At 32.2% G+C, this 26600-nt stretch overlaps 2 protein-coding genes across 6 annotated transcripts; one reads left to right on the top strand and one right to left on the bottom strand.

The window, feature by feature from the left end:
• Positions 1-9965: 9965 nt before the first annotated feature.
• On the top strand, positions 9966-12937 carry LOC113855179 (E3 ubiquitin-protein ligase At1g63170). 2 transcript variants are annotated; one of them, XM_027486696.1, is made up of 5 exons: positions 9966-10005; positions 10586-11397; positions 11500-11625; positions 11697-11988; positions 12242-12937. In XM_027486696.1, exons 2-5 carry the CDS (start codon positions 10730-10732, stop codon positions 12428-12430), a joined length of 1275 nt encoding a protein of 424 aa, XP_027342497.1. In that variant the 5' UTR covers positions 9966-10005; positions 10586-10729; the 3' UTR covers positions 12431-12937. The 2 variants fall into 2 exon arrangements, with proteins under 2 accessions (XP_027342497.1, XP_027342498.1); XM_027486697.1 differs by lacking the exon at positions 9966-10005 and having other exon boundaries at positions 10570-11397; positions 12242-12692.
• Positions 12938-14169: 1232 nt separating this feature from the next.
• LOC113856379 (N-terminal acetyltransferase A complex auxiliary subunit NAA15) lies at positions 14170-26590 on the bottom strand. Of its 4 annotated transcripts, XM_027488176.1 has the most exons (28): positions 26398-26527; positions 25503-25581; positions 25206-25288; positions 24962-25111; positions 24716-24880; positions 24569-24624; positions 24280-24395; positions 23571-23676; positions 23085-23156; positions 22874-22989; positions 22296-22428; positions 21765-21842; positions 21625-21678; positions 21428-21498; positions 20918-20972; positions 20744-20839; positions 19765-19893; positions 19569-19651; positions 19252-19482; positions 18795-18927; positions 18608-18715; positions 17657-17788; positions 17317-17373; positions 16882-16979; positions 16704-16762; positions 16513-16624; positions 15502-15602; positions 14170-14971 (listed from the first exon to the last, which is right to left on the bottom strand). In XM_027488176.1, the coding sequence occupies exons 7-28, from the start codon at positions 24387-24389 to the stop codon at positions 14766-14768; spliced, it is 2340 nt and encodes a 779-aa protein (XP_027343977.1). In that variant the 5' UTR covers positions 24390-24395; positions 24569-24624; positions 24716-24880; positions 24962-25111; positions 25206-25288; positions 25503-25581; positions 26398-26527; the 3' UTR covers positions 14170-14765. The 4 variants fall into 4 exon arrangements, with proteins under 4 accessions (XP_027343977.1, XP_027343976.1, XP_027343975.1 ...); XM_027488175.1 differs by having other exon boundaries at positions 24569-24880; positions 26398-26556; XM_027488173.1 differs by lacking the exons at positions 24569-24624; positions 24716-24880 and having other exon boundaries at positions 14195-14631; positions 14761-14971; positions 26398-26579.
• Between the last annotated feature and the right edge of the window lie 10 nt (positions 26591-26600).

Genomic DNA, 26600 nt, shown 5'->3' with positions numbered 1-26600 from the left:
ACTTTTTGGATTGAGAATATTTTGTGAAAGAGCAATGGTTTTGTTAAATATATAAAGTGAAAGGAATGCACATAGTGGGAGCAATGACAGGTCAACTAAGGCGAAGTGGTCGGTCACATGAGAAACAAACGTAGGGACGAGTTGTTTCCCCGCTAAAACCATTAAAGGCCGGCACCATAAGTTGGATATGGGAACAGATCCTACGACTCTTGTTGTCTTGTGGTTTGGTGAGATTTGATCATGGCCGTCTGATTAGCTGACTGGGAACAAGCCATGTGATTTGTTTGATTGAGTGTATTAGTCTTCGGAATAATTTATACCCAAGGTTTCATGAAGAATATGCATCATTATATGTACATACATTTGCATACATGCTATGTGAAACCCACTATTTTTTTCCTTTAAATACTACACATGTATCATGCATCTTTAATTTTAGAAACCATATTAATTTCTTATCCTTTACCTTTTTATCAAACAAATATTCCTATTTATTTTTTTAATTTAATAGGAAAAGGCGTAGGGTAAATATAATATTAAAAAATAAGAGGACCGTACTAAGACTTCACAAACTTTTAAGAGAGGTAGGTCCTTAACACAGAATTCTTTAATTAATTAGGGGTTTCAAATGAGTTTTTCTATATAAAAAAATATTTTGATTAAAAAATTAAATCCAGGATTGACAAAAAAAAATGTATATGATTATCGTGTGCAACGGTATTCATTTTTTCTCCCATTAGTATCTCACACTATATATACGCAACTATATTCAATTCCCCCCCCCCCCCATTAATGGAATGACAATATCATGATACTGAGTGCTTTTTAGTCCATAATATAATTTCTCTTTGCTGATGATTAAAAGAAGAGATGAGAAAACCAAACAGTGATTGAGAGATTGGTATAAGATAGCATCGACATAAAAAGTCACCAACAACAGTTATTTGAATGGCTCCAGTTTATCGATTATCATTCTACTTCATTTTATTTGACACCGTTAATACTGTTTCTTTCCTCAGGTGAATTTGATCAGCGCCATGCAATAACGGGTTCGTTACTGTGTGACAAGATGAGAGCAAACAAGTTTAGGGTTTTTGGTTGGCATAAATGAAAAATCTTGATCTGTATCATTTGTTTTTAGTTTTAGTATTTTTCCTCAACTGATTCATATTTATTTATTTATAATAAATAACTATCCACTTTACTCTTTAAAATAAGTATTCTATTTTTAAAAGAGTCAAATTTAAACAAATTAATATTTTATAGGCTCAAACTAGCCTAATTCTAATACGTAAATAAATTTACTGAATAATTATGTGTGTATAGATGTATGTATTTTTAGTATTTATTTTGAACCAAAGTCAAAATTCATCTTTTTTGAATAATTAGCTTCTAAATTTAACAAATAAAACAAATGAATAGTGAATAAAAAATAATATTTATGCTTTTAATAAACAGAAAGAATAAGGATTTATAATTAATTTATATAATATATGAGACTATAAGAGTGACAAAAAATAAAATATGCATAATAATTAGAGATTATTATTATTATTATTAGAAAAGTAAGTGAGAATTTAACCCTTAGACCTTGTTTTCCCTCTTTCGGTGGATAGTAAATATGAAATTTTAATGAGGTATCTCTATGTTTCAGGACATGTATAATTACATGTTTCACCTAATTATTGTGTGTATACGGACGCAAATTAGACGATGATGACCAATGCCAAGCCATATTAATGCGTGTGATTTGTGAGCATCATGATCATGATGATGCAGGGAGCAAAAGAAATGAAATGGTCGAGTATGTAGGACCCTAGGCAATTCTCTCTGGACTGACAAGGATCACAGCTAATCATGAGTCAAACTTAACAATCCTAAGTCCTGGGAACACTCGGGGACGTACGCAAAAGTTACAAGGCCATAAGCACTGTAGAAATCAAAATGTGATGCACCTAAGGTTAAAGTTTATCACCTTTGAGGCAGAAGATAACTCAACACTATCTTTTAACTTTTGTCTATAATTTACCCAATATGAGATTGATGAGGGTCGTCTATAGCAAAACCTAACTACTTTTCCATCAATATATATATTTATAAAACTTTTCAACATTTTGAAAGCAATTGGCTATAAGAGATTTTTGTATATGACTCAATATGGTATTTATTTATTGTAGCTCTAGGTTAAGCTGATAAATTTGCCTCGTGGTCAATCCTAGATGCTTTTTACGTGCTACACACACTTAAAAATTCTAAGTTAATAATATGAATGAACATATATATAAAGTATATGTTTCATCAGTTATTTTAATTAATTTAACTATTTTATAAACTTATTTAATAAACAAAACTATCTTTTTAACGTATAATATTTTCAGGTATAACTTGGACTAATATTTGAATTTATAATTTGTTAATTTCTTTTTTTACTTTAGATACTTTGATAAAAAAAAATTCATTTACTAGCTCATTTATCATTACCGTCTTTAAGAAAACCTTTTCTTTATTATTTCTTTGTTTATTTTTTAAAATTATAATACTATTTATTTTATTTTTTAATAAAATATTTTATCTCTAAATAAAAATTTAAAATTATAATTGCATATCATATATTTTTTCTATAAAAAGTTATACAAACACTATCTTTATATTATTCCCATATATCAGTTAGTTTAATAGATAAATAATTTTATAAAATATATTAATTTAATAAATATACTTTATAATTTTCAATGTTAATGAACATTTTCTATTAAAAAGTAATTAATTAGCTATTTTTGTTTAAAATAATTAAGCATAGTGTGGTTGGCTTCAGTGAAAATAAAAGAACGAAGAAGCTGATAATGGTTTTAACAATAACAGGGCCTCAAGACTCCAGACACAAAAAATTATTTATTCTCTTTCATTATCACCATTTTTACTCTAACAAGATGCTCTAAACTTAAACCAGTAGCGATCGAGTAGGTGTTCCCTGTTCAAGGCAGAGGCTTGATTTGGGCATGATGAAAGTTTGATACGAATAATAGGTGGTTGTGTTGAATCTTCATTTAAATGTATAATACTCCTGTCAAAATTTTGTTTAGTAAGTAAAAATTATATTAGATATATGATACGACAAACATTTTTTCATAACCATAACATCAACTTTTCCTTCTAACTGCCAATTTCATCGCTTACTATATAATTAAAGTCCAGCGTAAGACCAGAAGCCATTAAACTTTGTCTTGGACAAGAAGTTGGGTATATGTCCAGAGCGAAAATTTATGGGTGCCTAACATAAGTTGTCATATATTCTCAAATCTTAATCAGCCAGCGTGTTTGGTGAAGGCATGATCAATTTTAAGGAGCTAGCAAGGACTTAAGTGAAAAATATAAAGCTTTTGTGAGAACCATTGTTTGTACTTTATTGAACGAATCTTCATCCTATAGTAGAGTATCGCCTCGTATATTTCAAGCATAAATGGAGTTTACCTTATTTTATGCTTCATTTTTTATGGAACCTGTTTTATTCTTAAGATAGTTCCTCGAGGTTGAATTGCATTGGAATAAAATACTTTAATTTGATCAAATAGAGAATATAACCTTTTTAATGGACCAAAATAAATTTTATTGATAAAGTATAAGAAGTATTTCAACCGGTTTATACATCGAACAGTAATAAATTTAAGTAAAAGTTTGGTTTAAAGTTCAAACAAATTAAAGAGTGACACACCAATCTGACAAAGAAAAAGAAATCCCGACCAATTTTTTTAGATGTTTGTAATTCAAAAGAAAGTGTAAAAGAAAGAGACGTTACCTCTAATTTTGCATAAACCCAGGTCCAATATGTTACCTTTTGTTTTCTTATATAGAAAATAGTTTCTAGTATTATTTTAATTCTAATTATTATAAAAAATAATGAATTATTTTTATATGCATTAATTATTAATTTTTTTAACAAGATACTCACTAGTTATTAATATAAGTGATTATATTTATTTATTTAATAAATAAGTCAACAAATTGACTATATTTAATATTATAAATAATTTTAGAATATAATATAAATTTATGATATATAATTACTTTCTATTCATCTTGATAAATTTGTTATTTATTTTTTATAAAAAAATTGAAGTAATATCATCTTAATAAGATTCAAAAGAATGTGAAAATCGCATATTTATTAAAAATTATCGTATTTTGATTAATTGAGATGACAAAAATAACGTAATAATAGATCAACTGACATACTTCAACCTTTTCTTTCACACAAAATTACCATGGCAGTTATAGAGATAAATTAATTGAATGCAAAGAGGCTAAGCTGAATATCTTTTGACTAAAATACTAAAATGAAAATTTGTATCAGTACTGTCTTGGCCATGTTCAGATGCCAATTGGGAGAAATGCTATACCTGATCATTGGGACATCACGTACAGAAAAGTATAAAAGGAGGTAGCAAAGTTTATATTTTGCAAAACTTAACTAAAATACTCACATTTGTTGACAAGTTAAAATGATCATCGTGATATATAATAAGGATCGATCTTTAGCTATTATGTGATATGAATTACTTTTCAATCACGCGACCACAGTTAGGGATATATGCATGCATGTCTTCACTACCAACTATGTATGCCCACAGAATGAGAATAACATGTTTTCAGATAAAATAGAGCAGTATTAGCTATTGAAACAAAGTACTCTATAATACTTGCTATAACGGCACCATGATTGAAATTCTATTCGTGATAAATCCTTCCTCTCTCTCTCTCTTATTTTATTTTATTTTTGTTCGAATTGCAGCATTTGTTATATACCATGAATTGCGGAGGACATTATAATCTTATTTTTGTTTCAATCAATTAATGTATGGATCTTGTGTTACACGATTGATGTTGGACTGATCTACGTACGAGCACTAAATCATTTATAATACTACATATCTGTGAGGGTAGATGCGAATCTTAATTACCGCGATTAAATATAATAACGAATGCACAGCTGAATTTATAAATGTCTGAGAAACAAAGAAAGTTAAACAAACCAATTTGGTGGAAGATACATTGTCTCAAGGATATGGAATAAAATTAGTTATATGACTAATGAAGCGTGTCATGGCTAGGGTTACGAAAACTGATCAAAGGCATTTTTCGACCTTAGTGCATGTTTCACAATTTAAGTCTTTAATTATTTCAGTTTTTTGAGGGTAGTAATCCCAACGCTAGATCTACTGTGCAGAAAATGTTTATTTCTCCTGTCAGTTTAATATTATCTTCATTTTTATTTGAGTATTCATTTAGAGAATGAAAAAAAAAAAAACTAATGTTCCATAAATTTTTTTTTTATCTCCAATCCCTAATCTCACTTTTATAAATTTCTTCAAAATTTAACAATTTTTTATTTTTGAAAGTTTTAAAATCATTTTATTTTCCAATTTCATTATAAACCTCATGAAATTTTAGAAAGAAAATAAAAATTTTACAATTTTAAGTAAAATTTTGTGTATAAAAAATTTATGATTTTAAAAGAAAAATTAAATTAATTAATATTACAATAATTTTAAATTTTAGTTATTAAAAAAGGAAACGTGTCTTCAATTGATGTAATGTATTGAGATTTTAAATTTTCAAAACAAATCTAAACTTAGTACTTGAAGAGAATATAAAATTATATAAAAAATTAAAACAAAATACTCAACCAAGAAAAGTCGAAAGAAAACAATTTCTGAAAAGATTATCGTTCAACGACAGATTTTTTTTACACATTTATAATATAATAGTGAATTGATAGTACAGAGTACAGACATTTAGATGATATTATATCTGATAAAAAAAAATAGATATTATACTGATTGAAACACATTTGAAATCAATAAACATCTCAGGCTATATATTAATTAGCTAGCATTATGTCTAACTATCCACGTCTATTTTTAAAATTATTTAGCAGAGTTTGAATGGAGTCAATATATGTGCGGGAAATATCATAGAGAATCTTCAACCAGTATATATGAATCAGAAAGATCTATCTTCAAGAATCTATACTGGGGTCACGTATGAACATAATTGTTATGCTGACACTAGTTCTGGTTATACAAAGAATATACAGTACGAGCAACTGTCTCCAAATTAATGTGCTAAGTCATGAACATATGTATAAAGATATACATACAGAAGAACCAACTGCTCTCAACTAACCTATATATTTAAAACCTTGTTAATTAAAGCTAATGTCACTCCCCAACCGAGCATATGTTTCCCATGGCTTCGACAAGGGCATGAGATTCACTGTACAGCCCCACACAGAGTTACACGTGATAAGGTTGTTCCCCGGCACATCACTCATCTCATTGCCCTTATTCTTAGTTTCATCCCTTAAAACCACATTCAACCCCAAATTAACTAAAGATCTAAACTCCCTAAACAAAACCAATAGGGTTTTGGATGCTCAAAATATACTACAGATTTTAAATTTATTACTTTAAAGGAAACCAATATCAGTGCCCAAAAAAAAATCAATTCTATTATATATTAACTTTTGGTTTCTAAATTAGGTTTTTTAATTAATTTACCCAGGGTAAATTATATTATAAAATCACTGAGTATTGCAAAATTGTTGTAACTTAATATGTAAATTTTGAAATAAAATTATAGTAAATACAGTTGTCTAAAATATTATTTAAAATTATTATATAACTAAAAAAATTATTGAGTTATTATAGCAACAATTAATATAAATATTGTAAGGGTTGATCCTTTCTGAAGCAAAAACTGATGGGAACATAGTCCACTAAGCACACAAAATAAATAATCTTTGCTTTGATTCGCAAGAAGGAAGCAATGGCAGAGATTGATGTTTTTCCATGGATCTGGATTCTGGAATCACTGAAGCCGCAGTTTTGCAACCAAATCTGTGGTTCATTTCATCGTTATAATTAAAAGGATTCTTTGTGTGTTTCCATTTGTAGAGAGACATACGCATGAGCTACCCTTTCTGATTGAAATCGTCAACCTAACGACAAAATACATTTCACAAATTATTGTTAGTTCACTATTTTCCATCTCATAAAAGATTAGGGACACGTACACAACATTTTAACTTAATTTGGTTTTCTATTTCATAAAGTTGTGGTGGACCAGAATCGACAAAGGTAGTCTCGGTAAGAAGCTATAATTTTAACATTCATTGGAATAAAACTTGGAAAAAAGTTTAGGTACGTACATGTATCTCACTGTGTGATTCTTTCCATGGGCTTCTACACTGCTATGAAAATGACATACATCAAGAGAGTTTAAATAATAGAAACATCACTTGTATCTAGAAGATCGTAGAAGTTACAAGAGATTCGATGAAAATCTAAGGCAAAAACTAGAAAGACATGAGAAATATAATCCTATCGTTTTTATGGGGATGTGCCACTTAATTGGGAACTTTACCTATAGCTCACCATTTCTTTAATTGGTTTCTTTTCCTCCATTTCCTACTCTCTTGATTTTCTTCTAATTTTCATCGTCAAATAGCCAACCCACATGAAAGACCTTTGTTTTGTGTGTCTGCTTTATTTTTTTCCCTAGAATTCTAGCAATTGTGCATTTCAAATCGAAGGAAAGAGTGAGTCATTCCTTGAAATTAAAAGTGTTTGTCACTTGAGTCATTGATTTATAATTTTTTTTATTTAATCCTTGTTTTATAAAATATTTATTAACTGGAGTCTTTTTATGTTTAAATGATATTAAATAAATTAATTTTTATAAAATTAAGAATTAAACTAGAGATTTTGTAAAACCAATAACTAAACACGTGTAATTTTAAGAACTAGAAGGAAAGTTTACTCATAAAAAATCTTGAAATTAATTGTAGATGCCATGCTTTATACTAATTATAGGTCTCAGCGAGGTCCCAAATGGACCACACAACGACTATTGTAGACCTTGTGAGGCTCATTTGTGGTTGGGCTCTAAGTATTCTACATCATCAGCAAAACCTAAACAACATAACAAATTAAGTATCATCATTAATAACAAAAATTCAATGATCAATTATAATGACACTACAAAAGAAATACAAAGTAATCACGACTTCTGCAACTAAGTAAACTAATTATTTATCCTTTTCTTCCGTTTTGTTTATAAATAGAATCGGTGTGACAAAGAAAAATATATTTAAAAAGCAGATTTTGTTTTGTATCTAAAATTTAAGTGTTTATTAGTGGGCTTCTATGATTAATTAATTAATTAATAATAAAATTTTTTAAGAATAATTACGTTTAAAAAAAGGTAATTTTGTGGGCAAAGTAACAAGCAAATGAATAATTGAACTCAAACAAGTGTGGGCAAATACCTGAAATGCTAATTAGAAAATGACCTTAATTTGAAAAGCTTGAGTCCCCCGACAAGTGTAGTGTGAGTCACACGCTTGGAACCAAATCCATTGTCCTTGCACTGAGAAGTGATGATTGGAATAGACAAATAAGTGGGCCATGAAAATGGGCCTGGGCCTTTCGACACCTGTCATATGCTTGGTGTTAAAGGTCTGATATTTCTCAGGGGCCCACCTTTAAGCTCATTGGATACTGCATTTGTGGGTATAAACAGGGAAATGTGTATTCCAACGCTTCATTTGCTTTAGATTTTTCTCGAACGGCCCATCAACAGCCACGTGCTGTACACGTATGTTTTATAATGTTTTTCGATATTTTAATGATTTCAGGGGGTAAAAGCTTGACCAAAAATTTTAAGATGGTAAAAGAACCCATCAAACAAAATGTTTTAGCTTCAAATGATATTAACCCCTCGAACGAAGCCCATATATCATTATTCACTTTTTGAGCTGAAATGGACTACTTTAGTAGATTTTACATTTTGCATTTTGTATCAGCCCATTAAGAACTTATGGCCCATAGAGAAATGTCTGTGGTCTACCAAATAAAAAAAAATAAAATTACAAGTCACAAATATACTTAACTAAGTTTATAATAATCCCAAAATCAATTTATTAAAAAAATTAAAACGTTAAATTAAAATTTTGAGAAAAAAATTTCTATATTTTTAAATTTAGAATATTATTTAATCTACCAAAAAAAAAAATACGATGCAATATTTAAAATTAATTAATAGTGATCTTAAAAAAAGAGACAAAATATATCTCTTTTAATATTCATTACTAATTTCTTATCACCACTATCATGTACATTATATTAAAATAAACGGAAATTGTAAATTTTCATGGGAAGAATATAACTTTTAAAATGATGGAATATTCTATTAATAACTTTTTCTAAAAAAATATTTTTAACAACTTATTGGAACAAAAATGTTTTTTATTACGCTACGTAATTTATCTTATATTAAATGTTTCATTTTAAATTTTTTTTATAATTTATTTCTTACTTTTAAAGAGTTTACCTCTTTAATTTAATATACTAAAATTTATTATGATTAAACAAAATATTTACTTTTGAAAAACATTAAAAAATTTAAGAATATTTCTATAATATATCAAAAAATTATTTGAACAATATTTATACAATATAGAAAATTTCACTAATATAATTAAAATATGTTTAAAAGAAACTGTTTTTTCCTGAGAATATTACGATCACAAAGAATAAGATGGATAAGGTAGGAACCGTGGGATGAAAATCCTAAAGTTAGCAAAGAGACCCCACTTTGCACATCTGATGAAGCTTTACGTCTGTTATCATCTGGAACATTCTCTGCCCTTGGATTCAATTCCATTCCCATCATCAGCATAGAAGATAACGTTTTTCCAAATCAAACGGTAGGGAAAGCCCATGAGTCAACGCGACCGCACAAATCTGATATCAACGTTTCCCCTTCTCTTCTTTTCTCACGGAGACGTGTTAAGTACTGCTGACGTTATCATTTTTAAATAAATAAAATATATCTTTTTAATTTAATTTCATTAAATGTTTGTTTCTCTTTTTGTTTAGTAAAATGGAAAATCTGAAACAAAAGAAACGGCACAGTGAACTTGGAATCGTTTGAGAGCTGAATCAGGTTGGAACCTTCTTCGCACTTTCAATTCAAAATGTCACTGATTACTTTCACATGTTTAAGTTGTTTTGAGGTTTCTTTTCGATTTGGTTTGGTTTCTGATGTCAAATGTTTTTAGTCTTTCTCTTGTATGGATCAGTGTGTTTGTTACCTGAATGAGACAGACTGATGAATTCTTAATGAATTCTGTTCTGAATTGATGCGGTGGGCGTGGATGTTGTGTTTAACTCGGAATTTGGATTACTAGGTTTCTGTTTCTGGCAGACTCTTCTGTTCTGAATTCACTGTTAATTGTTACCTAACTGTTTGTGAGCATGGATTTAGTTCCTAATGCCATTTTTGTTCCCCCTTTAACTGTTTATTTTGTGCGGAATTTAAATCCTTAGTGGACTGCTTCTGGCACTACATTTTCATTTTATTGGAACTGGATCTTCATGTAAATGACCTTGAAAATAATCTGTTGTTATGTTATATATCGCACTGTTGTCTTCTCACTTGCAAAATGTATATTACCTTTGATAAAACAAGTTATAGGATTTGGGAGTAGCAAGATTTTAATATATAAAGGTTAATCCGTGTCCAGGCGTGGAGTGAAGATCTTGGTACATTTTGTTCTGCATATTACGGCAAATTTATATGTGAGAGGAATCGAAGTGAGAGAAGGTGCCAATTGGAAACCTTTTTACTACCAATCTATGCCTTGTCGCCTTATACTTTGGTGATTTAGATGGATGTTACTTCTCTGGGTTCAAATAGCAACACCCAAACCGATCAACATCCTTTGCTGATGGAGCAGACGGAAACCCGTAATGGCCATCAGCATATAATTGACATTACAAGGAATGGTGAAGCTTTAACCACATCATCTCATAATGATCAACACCCTGAAATGCATTTACAGCAGAATGAAGATCAACCAACTGGGGAGACACAAGACTCCACTCATCAAAATTCATCTTCTACATCCAGATTAAACTCTAGAAATTCCACCTCATTGAGAAGAGGTGATGGATATGGTCATCGCAGAAGGAGTCCATTAAATTCTGGACTTTGGATTTCTGTTGAGCTTGTAGTCACTGTGAGTCAGATCATAGCATCTATCGTGGTTTTGTCATTGTCCAGGAATGAAAATCCCCAAGCCCCATTATTTGCCTGGATTGTGGGTTATGCATCTGGTTGTGTTGCCACACTTCCTATTCTTTACTGGCGTTTTCGAAACCGTAATCAAAGCACTGAACAAGATATGTCTCAACCATCTCAAGGATCTTCTGGAAGCAATCCTCCAGATCGTACTTATACTGCCATTTATGTTTCACATGTCTCGGATGAGGAGAATGGTCATGCTGCCCAATCAGCCGCAAGAAACACTATAATTCCTGGAGCCTTTACTTCTAGGTTTGATTTCTATCTCTTTCTTCCTTTTTGCCCAATCTGATTTTATCCATGTTTAATGAACCACCAGCAAACTAAGCAGAGAAATATTTTGCTAAATTGCAGGTTTAATGGATTAGTAGACCATTTCAAGATGGCCTTGGATTGCTTCTTTGCAGTTTGGTTTGTGGTAGGAAATGTTTGGATCTTTGGAGGTCACACTTCTCCTTCTGATGCTCCACAATTGTATAGGTACCTCTCACACTGTTTGTGTTACCACTATTTTACTTTCTCAAGCCTAATCAGGGCTTCATTTTGTGCAGATTATGTATTGTGTTTCTTACCTTTAGCTGCATTGGATATGCTATGCCATTTATACTTTGTGCAACCATATGTTGCTGCCTGCCTTGCATAATTTCTGTTTTGGGCATTCGAGAGGATTTTTCTCAAAATAGAGGAGCAACTGTAGAATCAATTAACGCTCTACCAATCTACAAGTTCAAGTTGAAGAACAATGAAATGGGTGATGATCAGGATGTCAATGCTGCTATAGATGATGGTGGGATTTTGGCTGCAGGAACAGAAAAAGAGAGGGTGATTTCAGGAGAAGATGCTGTAAGTTTAATGGGTGAATATATTGTTCTAAAATTATGAACTGACTATATTTGCCTTGAGTCTATGCTTACATTCAGCCAAAAGACGAATGAATAAAAAAGTTTTAGATAGCTAGAACCTGAATGTAAGTAATTCTTTAAAATGGGGCTTTGAATCTATGGCTATTATTATGATTTATGATCCTTCACAATGTGGAGAATGCCTCATTTTTAAATGTAATTTTGAATAGCTTTCTGATTTATTTTTTTTGCAGGTTTGTTGCATTTGCTTAGCAAAATATGCAGATGATGAGGAGCTTAGGGAATTGCCTTGCTTTCACGTTTTTCACGTAGCATGTGTTGACAAATGGTTGAAGATAAATGCATCCTGCCCTCTTTGTAAAAGTGAAGTTGGTCCGAGTAATGGAGGGTCACCTTCAGCCTGGGACTCCAGTCCTCATTAGATAAGAATGGATACCAAGACAGCAGAAGCTAAGTTTATCTTAGCCAAAGGTACATATCCCCCCTGAAGTTGCTCCTTTTCAAGTTTACATCATCAAACCTTTGGATTATGCTTTGAAGGTGAGATCCAAAGATAGATGCAAATTAAGTAATATCTTGAGCATATGTGATGTTACGAGCTAATGAAAGGTTGAGAATGTGTTTACCCGCCCTAGTCACTTTCTTTTCCTCTTTTTTTCCCAACATCTGCACCGGTTTTACATACTCGCCAAGTATTGTTTGTAGAAAATAGGTTGTTTCAAATCCTCCTTCGTTTATCAGTTCTCTTTCTGTATATATAACAAAATTTAATGAAAATGTTGATTTTTTAAAAAAAAATTTAAAACTCTGAAATAAGCTGAATTTTTTTAAAGGTGATTTGTTATCATGATGGCGTCAAAATCCTAACACCTGCTTCACCCAGTTTTAGTTAATTATCTATTTGAATTTTAAGCGTTTACTGATTTATTTTTTTCTTGCCGTTCCTCCTTGATAATGATGATGTCAAAATCCCACCTGCTTCAACTAAAATGGCTTTAATAAATTATCTTTTTAATTTATATGCATTTATCAATTTATTATTTTTATCATTCCTCCATTATGAAGTGAATACATTATTCACACATTCTTTGTACAGACACGTTCTTGTATACCTGACTAAGTAACTAGTAAACTTATTTAACAAAATTTACATGTATACAATTATTAGTTTAAAAAAGAATAACAGTAATAAATAAAATAATGAAATTGGTAGTCTAGTATACGAAGATTTTCGGTTAGATAGATCTGATAGTTAATTATTTAGGTTGACACGAGAAGTGGTGTCCAAGTACAAATAAAGTTAGCGCAAAATATGACATCATTTGTTTTACCTCACCAAATACTTTCTGCCATTTGAAAGGAACGTTATATGTAACACGTTATAATTCGTTTTCTTGGCAATGAACAATTGATTCGGAAGACTTTGTTTCAAAATCCATATATATTACCAGAACAAATATGAGCAAAATTTGATCTTAAATTTTATAATCAAACTTCAAAAGGCTTTATCAATTCATCTAAGTACCTACTAAATGAATAGCCCAAGACAAATCTTGGCTCGTCCGGCAACTGGCAACGGCTAGAAGGAGAACGACCAGGATTCGTGGACTTAAACCGTACCCTGGCCGGATCCACCTCGAGCCAGACTTTGAAATGTTATTCACATTCTAGCCATTTGCGTGATTTTACAGACGGGCTTATTCAAAATTTCCAGTGATTTCAGAATATATCTTAATCTTAAAATTACGCAAAACTTTATATGATTAGTTTTTTTAAGTTCAAATTTTTTAAATAAAAAATCTTATGAGTAAATTCTTGCATTCAATTTAAATTTTTTATTTAAATTACATTTAACATAAAATAATAAATTATAATCTACTAAATATAAATAAAATAAAATTCAAATTGAATGTAAAAAATTTTAAATTTGTACTTAGTATGAAAAAACTCTGCTCCTTTATTTAAAAATTCTAAGTTACTAAATCAAAAAAGTTAACAAGGGTGACATTACAAAAATATCAAAATTTCAAACACAACCCATCCTATAACAGTTAAGACTTCATGATATAATTTGACAAAATCTTAAAATTGAAATGAACAAATCATAATCTAATAATATTACTATTATAATACTAGTTCAATTAATCAATCTTTGAATTTAATAAAATTATATCAATTTTGCCCCACTTAGTCTAAATTATTTTTTTTTCAATCGTAACTTACAATAGCCTTCTCAACCATCGGCTAGTATTCAACATAGCAGAATTTCCACACATATATGGAAATCTAAAGCAAAATTTTGACATAGTTCAATAATTTTACATGATAAACAAGCAAACAAATAGGAAAAGTACAACATGCTCTCGGAGTATATATATCCTGGCCGCATGCAGGACCAGAAACCTAAAATTTCTGTAGCTCTCCCTGCGATGATGGATCCATGGAGCCTTCTCTCTTAGAATCTCAGGAAAAAGGGCTGAACAAATAAAAAATTCAACCCTAAAACATAATTGCGGTAAAATTATACACATTTGCAAAAAAAAAGGAATAAATGTCAATTTGGTGAGGGAGAACTCGTGCAAAGAAAATACATCTGTGACTTGTGTCCAGAATTTGATATAACCTGCACCAGAACTCAGTATATGACCACCACTGGAAACAGTAACCTAGTTGTTTAGATGGGTTTCAACTGCAACTTGTTTACCAAGAGCATCCAAACTGGGTGTAACTTGCAAACCTTTTTTGAACCTACGTTTTTCAGAAAGCAAGATCTTTAAATGCCTCTTCAAGTTTCCCATTTGATGCGACAGATTCCACAATGTGATCTCCCACCAAATGGTTAGAATTCCCATTTTCAGTGTTCTTGCATATCTGACTAAGAACAGAGTTGGGAGAGGCAGAGCTGCAGCTGCCCTCAAAGTATGTGGAGTACGGAAAAAACTCAGCACAACGCATTTTCCATCCTGCAACCAAATTTACCATTCCCAAATTCATAGAAAATCAGTTATTATATCTCCTTTGGGGTTTTTCCCCTGGCTATTCCAGATGGAAGTAGCGGTTCTTATCAGATAAAGACACGAATCACACCTGGTTTTCATGGCAAAATTATTATTGAGGACATGAGAAGTTCTTGTGATGCACCATTACAAGGAGACCATAAAAAATAACACAGACAGGAACGGGCAGGTGTAGAAACAACTCAAATTTTGGAAGAAAATAATGAAAATTACACATTAAAATCCCCCTTGGTGGGGAATTAAAAAAAACCTAAATTAAATGTTATTTCAAAAATCTTTATCACTTTTCCTTCTAAAAAAATCTGGTTCTCCTCAGAGTGATCAGTAATTTGTTAATAAAATAACCCAAACACATTATTCTTGGAAATCACAAGCACCATCCATACCCATATCTCCAAAGAGAGTTCATTATACGCACTAGTCTGGTTTACGGAAAAACATAAAGAATTAATCAACACAATCCCAATGATACTTACTCAATGCAGCATCCTGATCAACAAGAACTGTTCCAAGAAGTTTATGAACTACAATACAGTCCTTAAATTTCCATTCCCTGATAGGTCCAAGTGCTCCATTTCTATTGAAACAAAATATTGCAGGACTAAATATTGTCATTACTCAGATTAGAAAGCCAAAACTTAAGTATAGAAAGGTAAAAACAGAGATAAAGTCTATGAAGTACATTTCCATAAATACAAGCACAAGATAAACCCCAAAAACTATAGGATAAGCTATGTTCAATTTTTTCAAAATATTTTCATTATTTATCTATCACATGTTTCCCTTTTGTCTACCTTATATTCTCCCCTCTATCCCCTTTTTTAACAATAAGGAATGTTTTAAGGGGTTTGTCATTTTGGGAAATCCACAACCCTTTAGCAATCGAGGGGAAAACATCACATTCATCTTCATCTTAAAGACCCATTTTTTTCTCACCTACTTACAATTTCATATCTTTCAAATAAAGATTTGGTTCTACTAATATAAGATGTATAAAACAAGAAAATGAAGGTTTATCTTCCATCGATTTCAAGTCAGTTATATTTACAAAATGATTCAAATCAATGGTCACTTTCTCACTTTACACATCCTCTCACTTTAGAGAGACTAAATCCTGAGTGAAGGAGTGGTTACCACCATCCAAAGATAGGCAGCATCATCCCTTACTCCCTCAAACAATCAGCCTAGGTATCTGATTTTATATAAGATTTCCCCAGGTCTCATTTCTTTCATCCCTGCAAATGACCAGGCTCAATACCAGCTAGGGAAGGCAATGAACCCTTGTAAGCTTTTTCATCCAATCAGTCAAAATGTGATCAGAAAGCTGAGCCATGCTAAGTCATGCTGGAGAATAAACTATGAAACTTTTCTAATCCAAAACTTACAAGCATGCAACACATGCAAGCCTCATATCAATTTGAAGACATGACACAAAATATGTTGTGTTGGTGCTTAATAATGCAGTTGAGGTGGTGTAAAAACATTACCTTGGCACAAGGTTATTTGTTGATCCTTCAATCAACTTGACAGCTTCCAACCTTCTGCTGGGATCCAAAATATATAACATTTCTCCAAAAGCAGCTCTATGCATCAGAGAATCTGTAAACAGGAGGGAAGCAGAATAAGAAATCTTCATAATCAAGCTTGAAATTTGGTCATCAACAAATGTTAGTTTAACCTTCATGTTTTTCAAGGAAAGAATTATTTGTCTCAAACAGAGATTTTCCATGCAGCTGACTACATAGAAGGGATAAATGAGAGAAAGTTAGACTAAATCATAAATTAATAAAAAATTAATATAACAGCCTCCCAACAAACAACAGAAGGAAAAAGTAAAAAAAATAGCACCAGACAACCTAATGGTTTGGCGCTCAGCTTCTAAGACACTCCAAATCAGTTTCTCACAGTCAGTCACAGGAGCAGTCATGGATCCCACTTTATGGAAGAATTTAATCTGCAACATATGAAAACAGAAAAAATAATCATTTTCCTCAATGGAGGAGGGAAGAAATCATAATAAGAGGATGGTATATCCTAAAAATGGAGAGAAAGATGAAAGAAAAAAAAGGGGGGCAGGGAGTAGGGTGCACCTGATACCAAATTCAGAGGAATAGTTTTCTTTCTAGATTATCCAATTTCTCATATGCTAAATATAAACAATTTAAAAAGATGACTTGCACAAGTAACACCATACATTAATATATAGTGTTTTGATATTTATGAACATTAAATTCTTAAACTTTCTAAACTCAGTGACATGAAATTGACTGGTTCTTCAGAAGAAAGCATACCAAGCATCGATGAGAATCAGGGTGTTCAGCATCCAACCTAAGTAACTGCTTTACAGCCTGCAAGTCAAGAGATGGAGGAAAAAACACATTTAACAGGCATCATAATCTAAAATGACAAAGTGTAATAAAAAGTTATATAATGTAAATAAATGCAAAGTAAATAAGCAAAAATAATCAGCATAAATTCACAACACAGAGCCCCCAAAATATGTAAAGCAAAACAGCCAGAACTGTTAACCCAAATAAATTACTAGCCTGACAAATTTAGTTTGCTGAGAAGAAAGATGAAGAATGTGAAAAAAAAAAAAAACTCCTGGCTTCTAATTTAACATAATTTTACCTGGAAGGCAAGCAAAATCTTCTGTTTTCTCATATACAATTCAAAAGATAGCAAATGCGTCTCCAATGAGTTAGGTGAATTCTTCTGCAACAATTTCAAGTATTTTGTGGCTTCCAGCAATGGATCTTCAACCTAAGCAGGAGAAAATTGCACAATTAACAGGACTGTATAAACCTTAACAGTTACAATAACTCAATAAGCAAATTTTATGAGTAAAATGTCCAATAAATGTCTTAACAAGCTTTTCAGAAATATTTCACTGTAATTGGTATTTGATAAACCAACTATTTTAATTAACTATGTTGAATAAGTGTTGAGTAATGTAATTGTGAAAGAAGTTTTTGGATACAACACAGCAATTTAACTACAAAACCTTGTCTATTAAACAAGATTGGAAAAAAAATTCTCAAATAAAAATCAAGAATAGTCTTAGCCAAATTTACATAATGAATCCAAATTTACATATTTTTATTCTACCAACTTGTAAGGTGGAGCTGTAGCAACATTATAGCAATTTGCAGCATGGGAGAAATCTCTCTTGACTCTCACATACACATACACATCTTGTAGAACCACCAGAATACTCTTTCACACGCAAGCACACACAAAGATGCATACACATACACATCCTTCTGAACTATTAATAGCATCAAAAGGTGGAACATGACATGGCATCAGAGCGGCATGGCATTATCTGTGCTTAAAGTCCAAAGAGCTCTAGCATGAGGTGTCATGTTAGAGATAAAATATATCCTGCCATGAGCCTTCATGGCTTTATATAACATCCTAAACTTTTGGAAGAGTTGGTTGTTGACAGGTTATACTCACCTTCTATGTCAATTCACAGAGAAAAGTTTTATTTATGCTATAAGAAATTTACAACTGTATCAGTATTAGACATGGACTGAATGTATAAGATTCTCAATGGCAATAAATGCATTGAAGTTTTACCTGTAACAACTTTTCACCACGTGGATCTGGATCAACAGGTTTTGCATGCCGTTTCCCAGACTTTGATATCCCACTGGCACTATAGTCTTCATTCTTTTCTTCTGCCTCCTGAAATAGAAATAAAACAATAGCATGAATACTTTTCCAACAAAAAATTTCCCACAGAAGATATAGAAATGATTAATACTTTCTTAGCTCTTGCTTCTGCCTTTCTCTGTTTTTGTCTCATTTTCTTTTTCTGAGAAGGAGGCAACTTAGACATATCATCATCTTCCTCAGCTGTAGACTTTGGAGGAGAATCATGCAATTTTATATAACATCTGCAGCTCAAAACATTACAAGCATGAGATCATAAATACAAGATCAGAAGGAAATACCATTTACTTACATGAATTTAGGCTGCACTGTTATGGCATTTGCCACAGTTCTAAAGTGAAGCTGTTTAAAGCCACAGAATAATAAGCAAACACAAAACATGAAGCATAAATAAGAAAAATTTGACCTCTCAAGGACTCTCTGGCAGAGAAACAATTTAAAAATAAAATTCCCCAATGCATGTAAGAACCCATTATACAATGCACTGCATAACATTAACTATCATAACAACTGATGAAGTAAACCAATTAAAGGCAACATATATGCACCTGATAGCTCCAGCTGCTGCTTTATGAAAGTATGCATGTGAATGCAATTGGTCTTGAAATTTAAGCATTTCCACATATGTACGCAACGTCATTTTCCTTAAGCAGTATGAATGAAAATCAAATTGATCTTCAGTAATATCTGCATAATGCTTCTCCACTGCTAGAAACTTCTTGAGAGCCAGTCCAAGATCACCTTGACGGAAATAGCTTTCAGCAGAGGCAAGCTCATACCTTCAAAAGATAGATGTTACAGTATGTTACAAAATGAAAGCACGATATTGCTAGCCAGTACAGAATATTACACATTAGATACAGACCACATGCACTGCATGTCATGTAGATTGTTGTGTTGATCACCATCTTTTGTGAACAACACAGCAGTTTTTTCTGCCAAAGCCACCTGGATATCAGGGAATGAACCAAAATAAAGTCAGAAAAAGGCCAAAAGAGAAAAGCTACACAAATTACATCACTCAGGTGTGAATGAAATTTAAATATATCGATAGACAGAACCTGATCAGCCTGCAGCATGCGCTTCACGCATTCACTGTTAACATAGCGATCAGCAAGATCCATACACCTAGCTTCATCTGCAAATGCAGCAGCAGCCACCAAATCACCAGCATGCTTCAGTATCCGACTCTGTTATTCAAAGACATAAAACGATCATTCAACAAGTTTTTCTGCATGCTTTGGCTGTTAAGGCAAGGTACCAGTCACCACTAGTCCAACTGCATTAACTCATTTTCACCTTTCTTTGATCTTAAAAACAAGACTAATGATTTAATCATTTAACTTACCTTTCTTTGAAAGGACATGTTACATATTGAATAACTAGAGTAAATTATCTATACTCTTGGTGCCTTTACTGGATAGCATTTGATATTATTAGATATTATCATTTTTTTAAAGAAAAAGAAAATTAAACATGTTATCTAATTTCATGGTCATCAACAATTGGAAATTGACTTATGCAGCCAGGCATAGAAGATCATACCCTATATTGTTATAGATTTTTATTTTATATGGAAAAAATAAATATATATAACTGGCATTAGAATTTTTTCAACATATTGCAAGTGCATCAGATAGCAAATGAGTCATGCCCATACAAGAAACAGATAGCTTGAAGTGACATTCTAAACAACAAAAAAGGCAAATACCTAATTGAAAATGCTGTTAATCCCAAACACACACCAAATTGCATGTGACAGTTACTTATGTAACTAGACCCACCAACTGCAATAGTTCAAAGTAACTGGTGATTGACATATCTTACAATGTGGGTTATGTAAATTATTTATCCTAATAGCACTTTTCAAAGTGAATAAGGCAAACCACAGAGATGTCATTAAATTGGTAATTATATTCCACTAACTCAAGTACAAATTTATATATAATGCATGCACGCACGTGCACACACATAAAAGGACTACGTAGGAATGAAATAATCCTAAAACAAGCAGAAAATTAGTTAGAAGTATAAGCAAACCTTGATGGAATATAGATCAATGACAGTAGGTGTGTGATCAATAGCCTCATTGATTTTAGAAAGAGCTATCTCATACTGGCCCCGCCTGTCATAATGCTGCACCAAGTAGATAAAAAATGAAAGTAAGAAAAATGGAGGAACCCACAAAAAATGTATAAAAAAATAGTCACGAACCTGAGCCAACAAGAACAAAGTCCACATAAGAGTTGAGGGGGGCTCTTTTTCCGCTCTGAATACAAGATAAACAATACTTAGTTATCCAGTACAAGACAAAGGTTCCAAAGCATCAAAATTTCAATGAAACAATATGACATACCATTGAATCGTAAGTGGATAGTATTAACCTAATGGCTACTTTTTTGCAACACTAAGCCATTACAACTCAGGAAATCCAACCACGAGAGAGTGAAGAGACGTTTAAGAAACAAAATTAGATATTATTAATGCAGAACTCACTAAATCATCCCAAAGAAAAGCACAATTGACTCTCCATAAACTTTCTAGTCATTCTAAATTCAGTGACAGTATAATGAATTCTAAAAAAGTCCCACATAAAATAATAACATAAGCACACATTTTTATCTTGGAAAGTAGTTCCAAGCTTACATTACACTTGTACCATTACCAAATGAACATCTTAATCACCACCCCTATGCTTCAACAGACATTAAAAGTATATCTTACCTTCCCGGGTATTGACCAGTTTTCCTAAGTGAATTCTCTAACTCAAGAATGATCTGTTCCAAAATGTCTGCCTGGAAAAGAGTGAAGAAAATCAGAAACCATGGTCAGAAACAACATATTTTACCACTATGTTATACAATATATAACCACACAACACAAACTATCTAAGCAGAAGAAATGTAAGTAATAATACTGACCTTCCCAGGTTGATTGTATAAAGAAGAAAGATCGGAGAATAGAGATGGAACACCCTAGAAATAACACAATGAATCCCAATTCAATTTTGAAACTAGTAAAGTAAGCAGATATCTTACCAAAAAGGATTTGTATAATGTACCTTGCTTAGGAGAGGCCTAATATAACTATCTGCTGCATCTTGAAATTTGTCACCTTGTAAAAAATCTAGTGGTATTCTCTGATAATAAATAATTAAATAATAATGTGGGATAAGTTTCGATTTAAAAATTATGTGCTCAAATAAACTCATTCTGATAAGAGAAAAATATCAACAGCATGCCACCACAAATGCACTAATATGCAACATTGTATATCAGTGGAAGATGCACTCAAAACTGATCTGAAGAGCTTCCTCCATCAGAACCATGGGAGTTATATATAATGAGTATAAAAGGCAAAAACAAAAATTGAAACTAGTCATCTTCAGTGAAGAACAAAAGATATAACATTCCACAGTTAACCTACATATTTTTCCTTTTGAAAACAAAACAATTGAGTGGTGGAAGGGAGTAGTGGTCTCCTTTTACACAGATAATATGGCAAAATAATAATTAAGTTCAGGTCATGATGCAGAAGCAAAGCAATAGCAGTAAATGTGATATATATAACTATGAGAATTGACAGCCTTTACCTTAACAGCAGAAGACCACTTATATTGCTGCCCAAGTGTTTTGTATAAAGCATCCAACCGATCTATTTCATCAGGAGAAAAATGGCCATTTTCTGAATATAATCCAACACATTTTTGGAGGCCTTCATAATATCTGATCATCAACGTTACATGAAGCACAAACAATTGTTTAGCTTCTACAAGCTGGTAAGATTGTAGACAACATAATTACAAACATAATAACAGGAAAAGGAAGTTATTATACAACCATTATGCATCATTAAAATGAACAAAAGACTCTGACTCAACATTTTGGTCGCATTCATAGAATGTGAACAACAAAATGAAACATTACAATTTTCTCTAGCTACCACAAGTTAGCAATATCAAATACAAACTAAAAAGCTTATCAATCCAGAAAGAGCCAAATGAGACAAAGATTAAGGCATCTGAAACAAAATCATCTTATATCCTTCTCTGCTGTAGGTAAATGCAAAAAGGAAACAATAATAGTGGAAAAACACAGGGAAGACATATAGCTAGACAGACATTGCAATTGAGGTATCCAAACCTAAAATGTAAGCAACCAAAAAGATCACCTATAGTTGTCAGGATTCATGGAAAGTAATGCCCGGTACAATTTCTCTCCTTCTTCCAAGTGACCAAGCTTGACTAAAAGTGAAACCTCCTGTTCTTTATATGCAAGCTTATCAACCTACATAGACACAATGAGAAACAGCTAAGATACCATGCTTCTCATTCATAACAAATTAAATGATCAAATTACCTCAATCGATAAAACACACATACAATTTTTAACTCTTTCCTTCTCAATTCCTCAAGAGCACTCTCAAAAAATCCACATTCCTCCAACAAAGTGATCTGGATGGAGATGTTTGATGCAGAAAATCACCGTGTGAGGACTGAGGATAATATTAATACTGGCATTTGAACCATATGAAATACTTCATATTCCTAAACATGCACAGGTAGTGACAACAGAGGTATACATTCAACAAAACAAACTAGACAAATATATTATACAAAGCATTAAACATGTAATTATAGATGCTGGGAAAGCATCCATTTGTCTTATTCTTATCATGGATAAAGGCTATCATTGGCATTTACAGAGACTCACAAATAGTAAAAGTGTATTCAAAATCCCACCATGTTATAACAAAAGCTAATTAAGGTTAGAGTTACATCAAACACAAAATATGTGACGAGGCATTATGCAATACGCAATTTACACATTAAACAGGAAATAGCTGCAGTAATAGCCAGAGAAAAGACCTTATATAAAAGCATTTCCCCATGCTCACACCGTTCATTTTCAGGAGGATAATCATCTTCCAATGTCCCTTCATATGCTTCCAGAATTTCAATAGCTTTTGATGCACTGTTTCATATTAAGAAAGTAAATAAATAAACTACCAAAAGAATAAAATAATGCCATTTCAGTAACATCTATCAATAATACCAAAGCCAGTGCAGGATCCAAAGCTTCATGCCATAATTGTGATTTTGGTGAAATTCAAACAAAATTGGATCCAAAATCTCCACCCACAACATTACCAGGTCCAGATGTCTGGGTCAAATTCTAGAGCCTACAAGAACAATCCAACCCACCCACCCCATTCCAACCCCCTCCCAAAAAAAAGAGGCAATTACCCCTATTTTTTTGGCAATGTTTCTACTAGAAAAGGAGGCAAAAAGCCAAAAAGGCATTAGCAAAAGGTTTTCTTTAATTGTAGTCCTTTGAACATGGTTCATAACTTAATTCAGAGTTAATGATTTTAACTTTTGGGCACATAATTAGTTCTGTAGTTTTTAGAAATAATTACAAAATGCCACTTTGTTTTCAGTTTTCAAAGATTCATACATAAAATAATATTAAAAACATTTAAGAAGATAATCCTTAGGTCAGGCACAATTCAGTATAAAGGCAGCTAGAGCAGTCCTCATCAGAAAAAACATTTAACTTATATAAACCAAATCTTACTTAGAGTTCAAATGATGAGCAACAGCAAACCCAATCCAATTCATGCGATGATTTGACTTGAGCGTCAACAGTTGTTGTCGTGTCTCAACAAAGCCGGCTAAGTCTCGCATTTGAGCCTGACAATGTGGTGTAAGAGCACATACATGGGTCAAAACAAATACACTATAGGAGAATTCACAGAATGACTCTGTATCTGTGCAATATGAAAAGCAATACAGTAAAATATCATTGCAAAACATTTGTATCCAGATTCTAATGGGAAGAGAATGGAGAGAGATTTTTCTTTCACCTTTACTCTTAATCCTTCCTAAGTTGATGAAGCAGATATTTCTAGAAAAATTTAACCTGAATTTGAATAGGTAACAGAAGGGCAGTAATTTTGGACTTAAGTGCAAATGAACTTCACCAAGAGTAATATACATGGATAGGAAATTACAGTATCATAAAAGTACTATTACTGGCAATCATGATAAGTTAAGGACAAAGTTCATGATAAACTTTCCTCCATGTGAAACAGACAACACCAATATGAAGCAACTGTTTATGAGCAGGATATGCCATAGATGATGCCAGCATAGAAAAACTGAAGCCCAAGTTAAGGCTATTGCAGAGAGACAGCAACTTTCAAATTTTGCATTAGCTAAAATAAAGCACGTACAAACAAAAGGAATTAATATGATACCTGTAAAAGTGATAGGTCCCGCAAGATTTCAATATTGTCGGGATCTTTTTTCAGTGCATTTCGATAGCACTTGATTGCTTCCCTGTATTCTCTGTCTGAACGATAAAGGAGACCATAAACATGCCAGCAAACATGACTTTTCAGGTCATTCTGCAGCAGAACAAAAATTAAGCTTGGATCATCTGACAAAGTACAAACAATGACTATAAGAATGATAAATGGTGCAAAATCAAAGGCAACTCACCCTTAATCCTTGTTGAACCAGTTTATATGCTTCAGGCTTACGATCCATGCAATTTAACGTCAAACCCTTCATTGATAAAGTTTCTATCAACCAGAAGCGGGAACAGACACATAAACAAGAAAAAACAAAACACAGAAACAAAACAATTAAGAGATGTAGAGAGAAAGAAAACCTTCTGTAAGGAAAAAAAAATTAACATATAATTTTTTGTGTTACTCATTTAAACAAATTAGAACATCATTAAATACCCTGACAAGGAAGATAAAACATAGAAAAACAAGTACTAAAAATGTATACCTCCATGATCTGGGAATTTTTTCAAAATGGCATCGGCTGCTTTGAGGCCCTTTTTGTATTGTTTAGTTTCATAGGATTTCTGCACAGACAAGTAAAATTAAGCCCTGCAAAGCAGTAAACCCCTCCCCCAGTAGCACCAAGACTATTTCACTTGCTCATAAATTTCCCATGAACCAAGATAATTAAAATCTAATTACCTAAAGTAGTAAGCATTCATTTGCTATTTTCACAGTACAGCAACCAAGCCCCTAAAGAATGCTACTAAAAGGAATCCCACGGGTACATTCTAATGGTTAGATAATATAATATTACTATTTATTTACAGACACACAATCCAATTCCTCAATTGAAACAAGCAGTAAAAAGAACAATGACCAACATAATCAGCGCAAGGAATCCACTACTCCCTTCTATTTTAAAAAATCATCATCTTCATTTAATCCTTTGCAGGGTCAAATTAAATATGCTAGGTTATCTCCGCACGCATTGATAAAAACAATCCCATTCGTTATCTTGGTGAGTGCAGTTTATAATTTCAGCTTCTTGTAGTTGCAACAAGGAACAAAAAAACAAATAATACAGAGAACGCAATAAAGTAAATAGACCAGAGTTCGGGAACTTTCAACCCCACTCTAACTCAGAGAAGACCTGAAACTCAATGGAGGACCTCAAAAATCACAGTAACGCAAAAGTAAAATGAATCCCGAACGCTACGTATTTTAAATTTTCTATCAAATTTGACGATATTGCGAGCAAACAAAGAGAGCGTAGGAAGTGATAAGAAGAATAACAGGAGAATCTAGGGTTAAGAGATGGAAGAATCAGTAGAAAATGATTGAAGTTGGATCGAGGGAGGAGAAGGAAGCGTGAAATTAAAGAAAAAAGAGAAGCTTACAACAATAAGCTTGAAGAGGTTGGCCTCTTTGGGGGGAAGAGAAGCACCCATTGTTGCGTTGCGTTGCGGTGGCAGAGAGAGAGAGAGAGCTGAGAGTTTATGGCAGCGAGCGAGAGAAAGGGTCGTGGATGGCGTGCAGAGTGCAACCCTACTGTCAACAAGAAGCAAGCAATGACTACGTGCTATTTCTTTTCCCTCTTTAC

Source organism: Abrus precatorius, unplaced genomic scaffold (genome assembly GCF_003935025.1).
Source record: "Abrus precatorius isolate BTA unplaced genomic scaffold, Abrus_2018 Scaffold11, whole genome shotgun sequence".
Classification (NCBI taxonomy): Eukaryota; Viridiplantae; Streptophyta; class Magnoliopsida; order Fabales; family Fabaceae; genus Abrus; species Abrus precatorius.
This window is presented reverse-complemented; position numbering and strand designations above follow the sequence as displayed.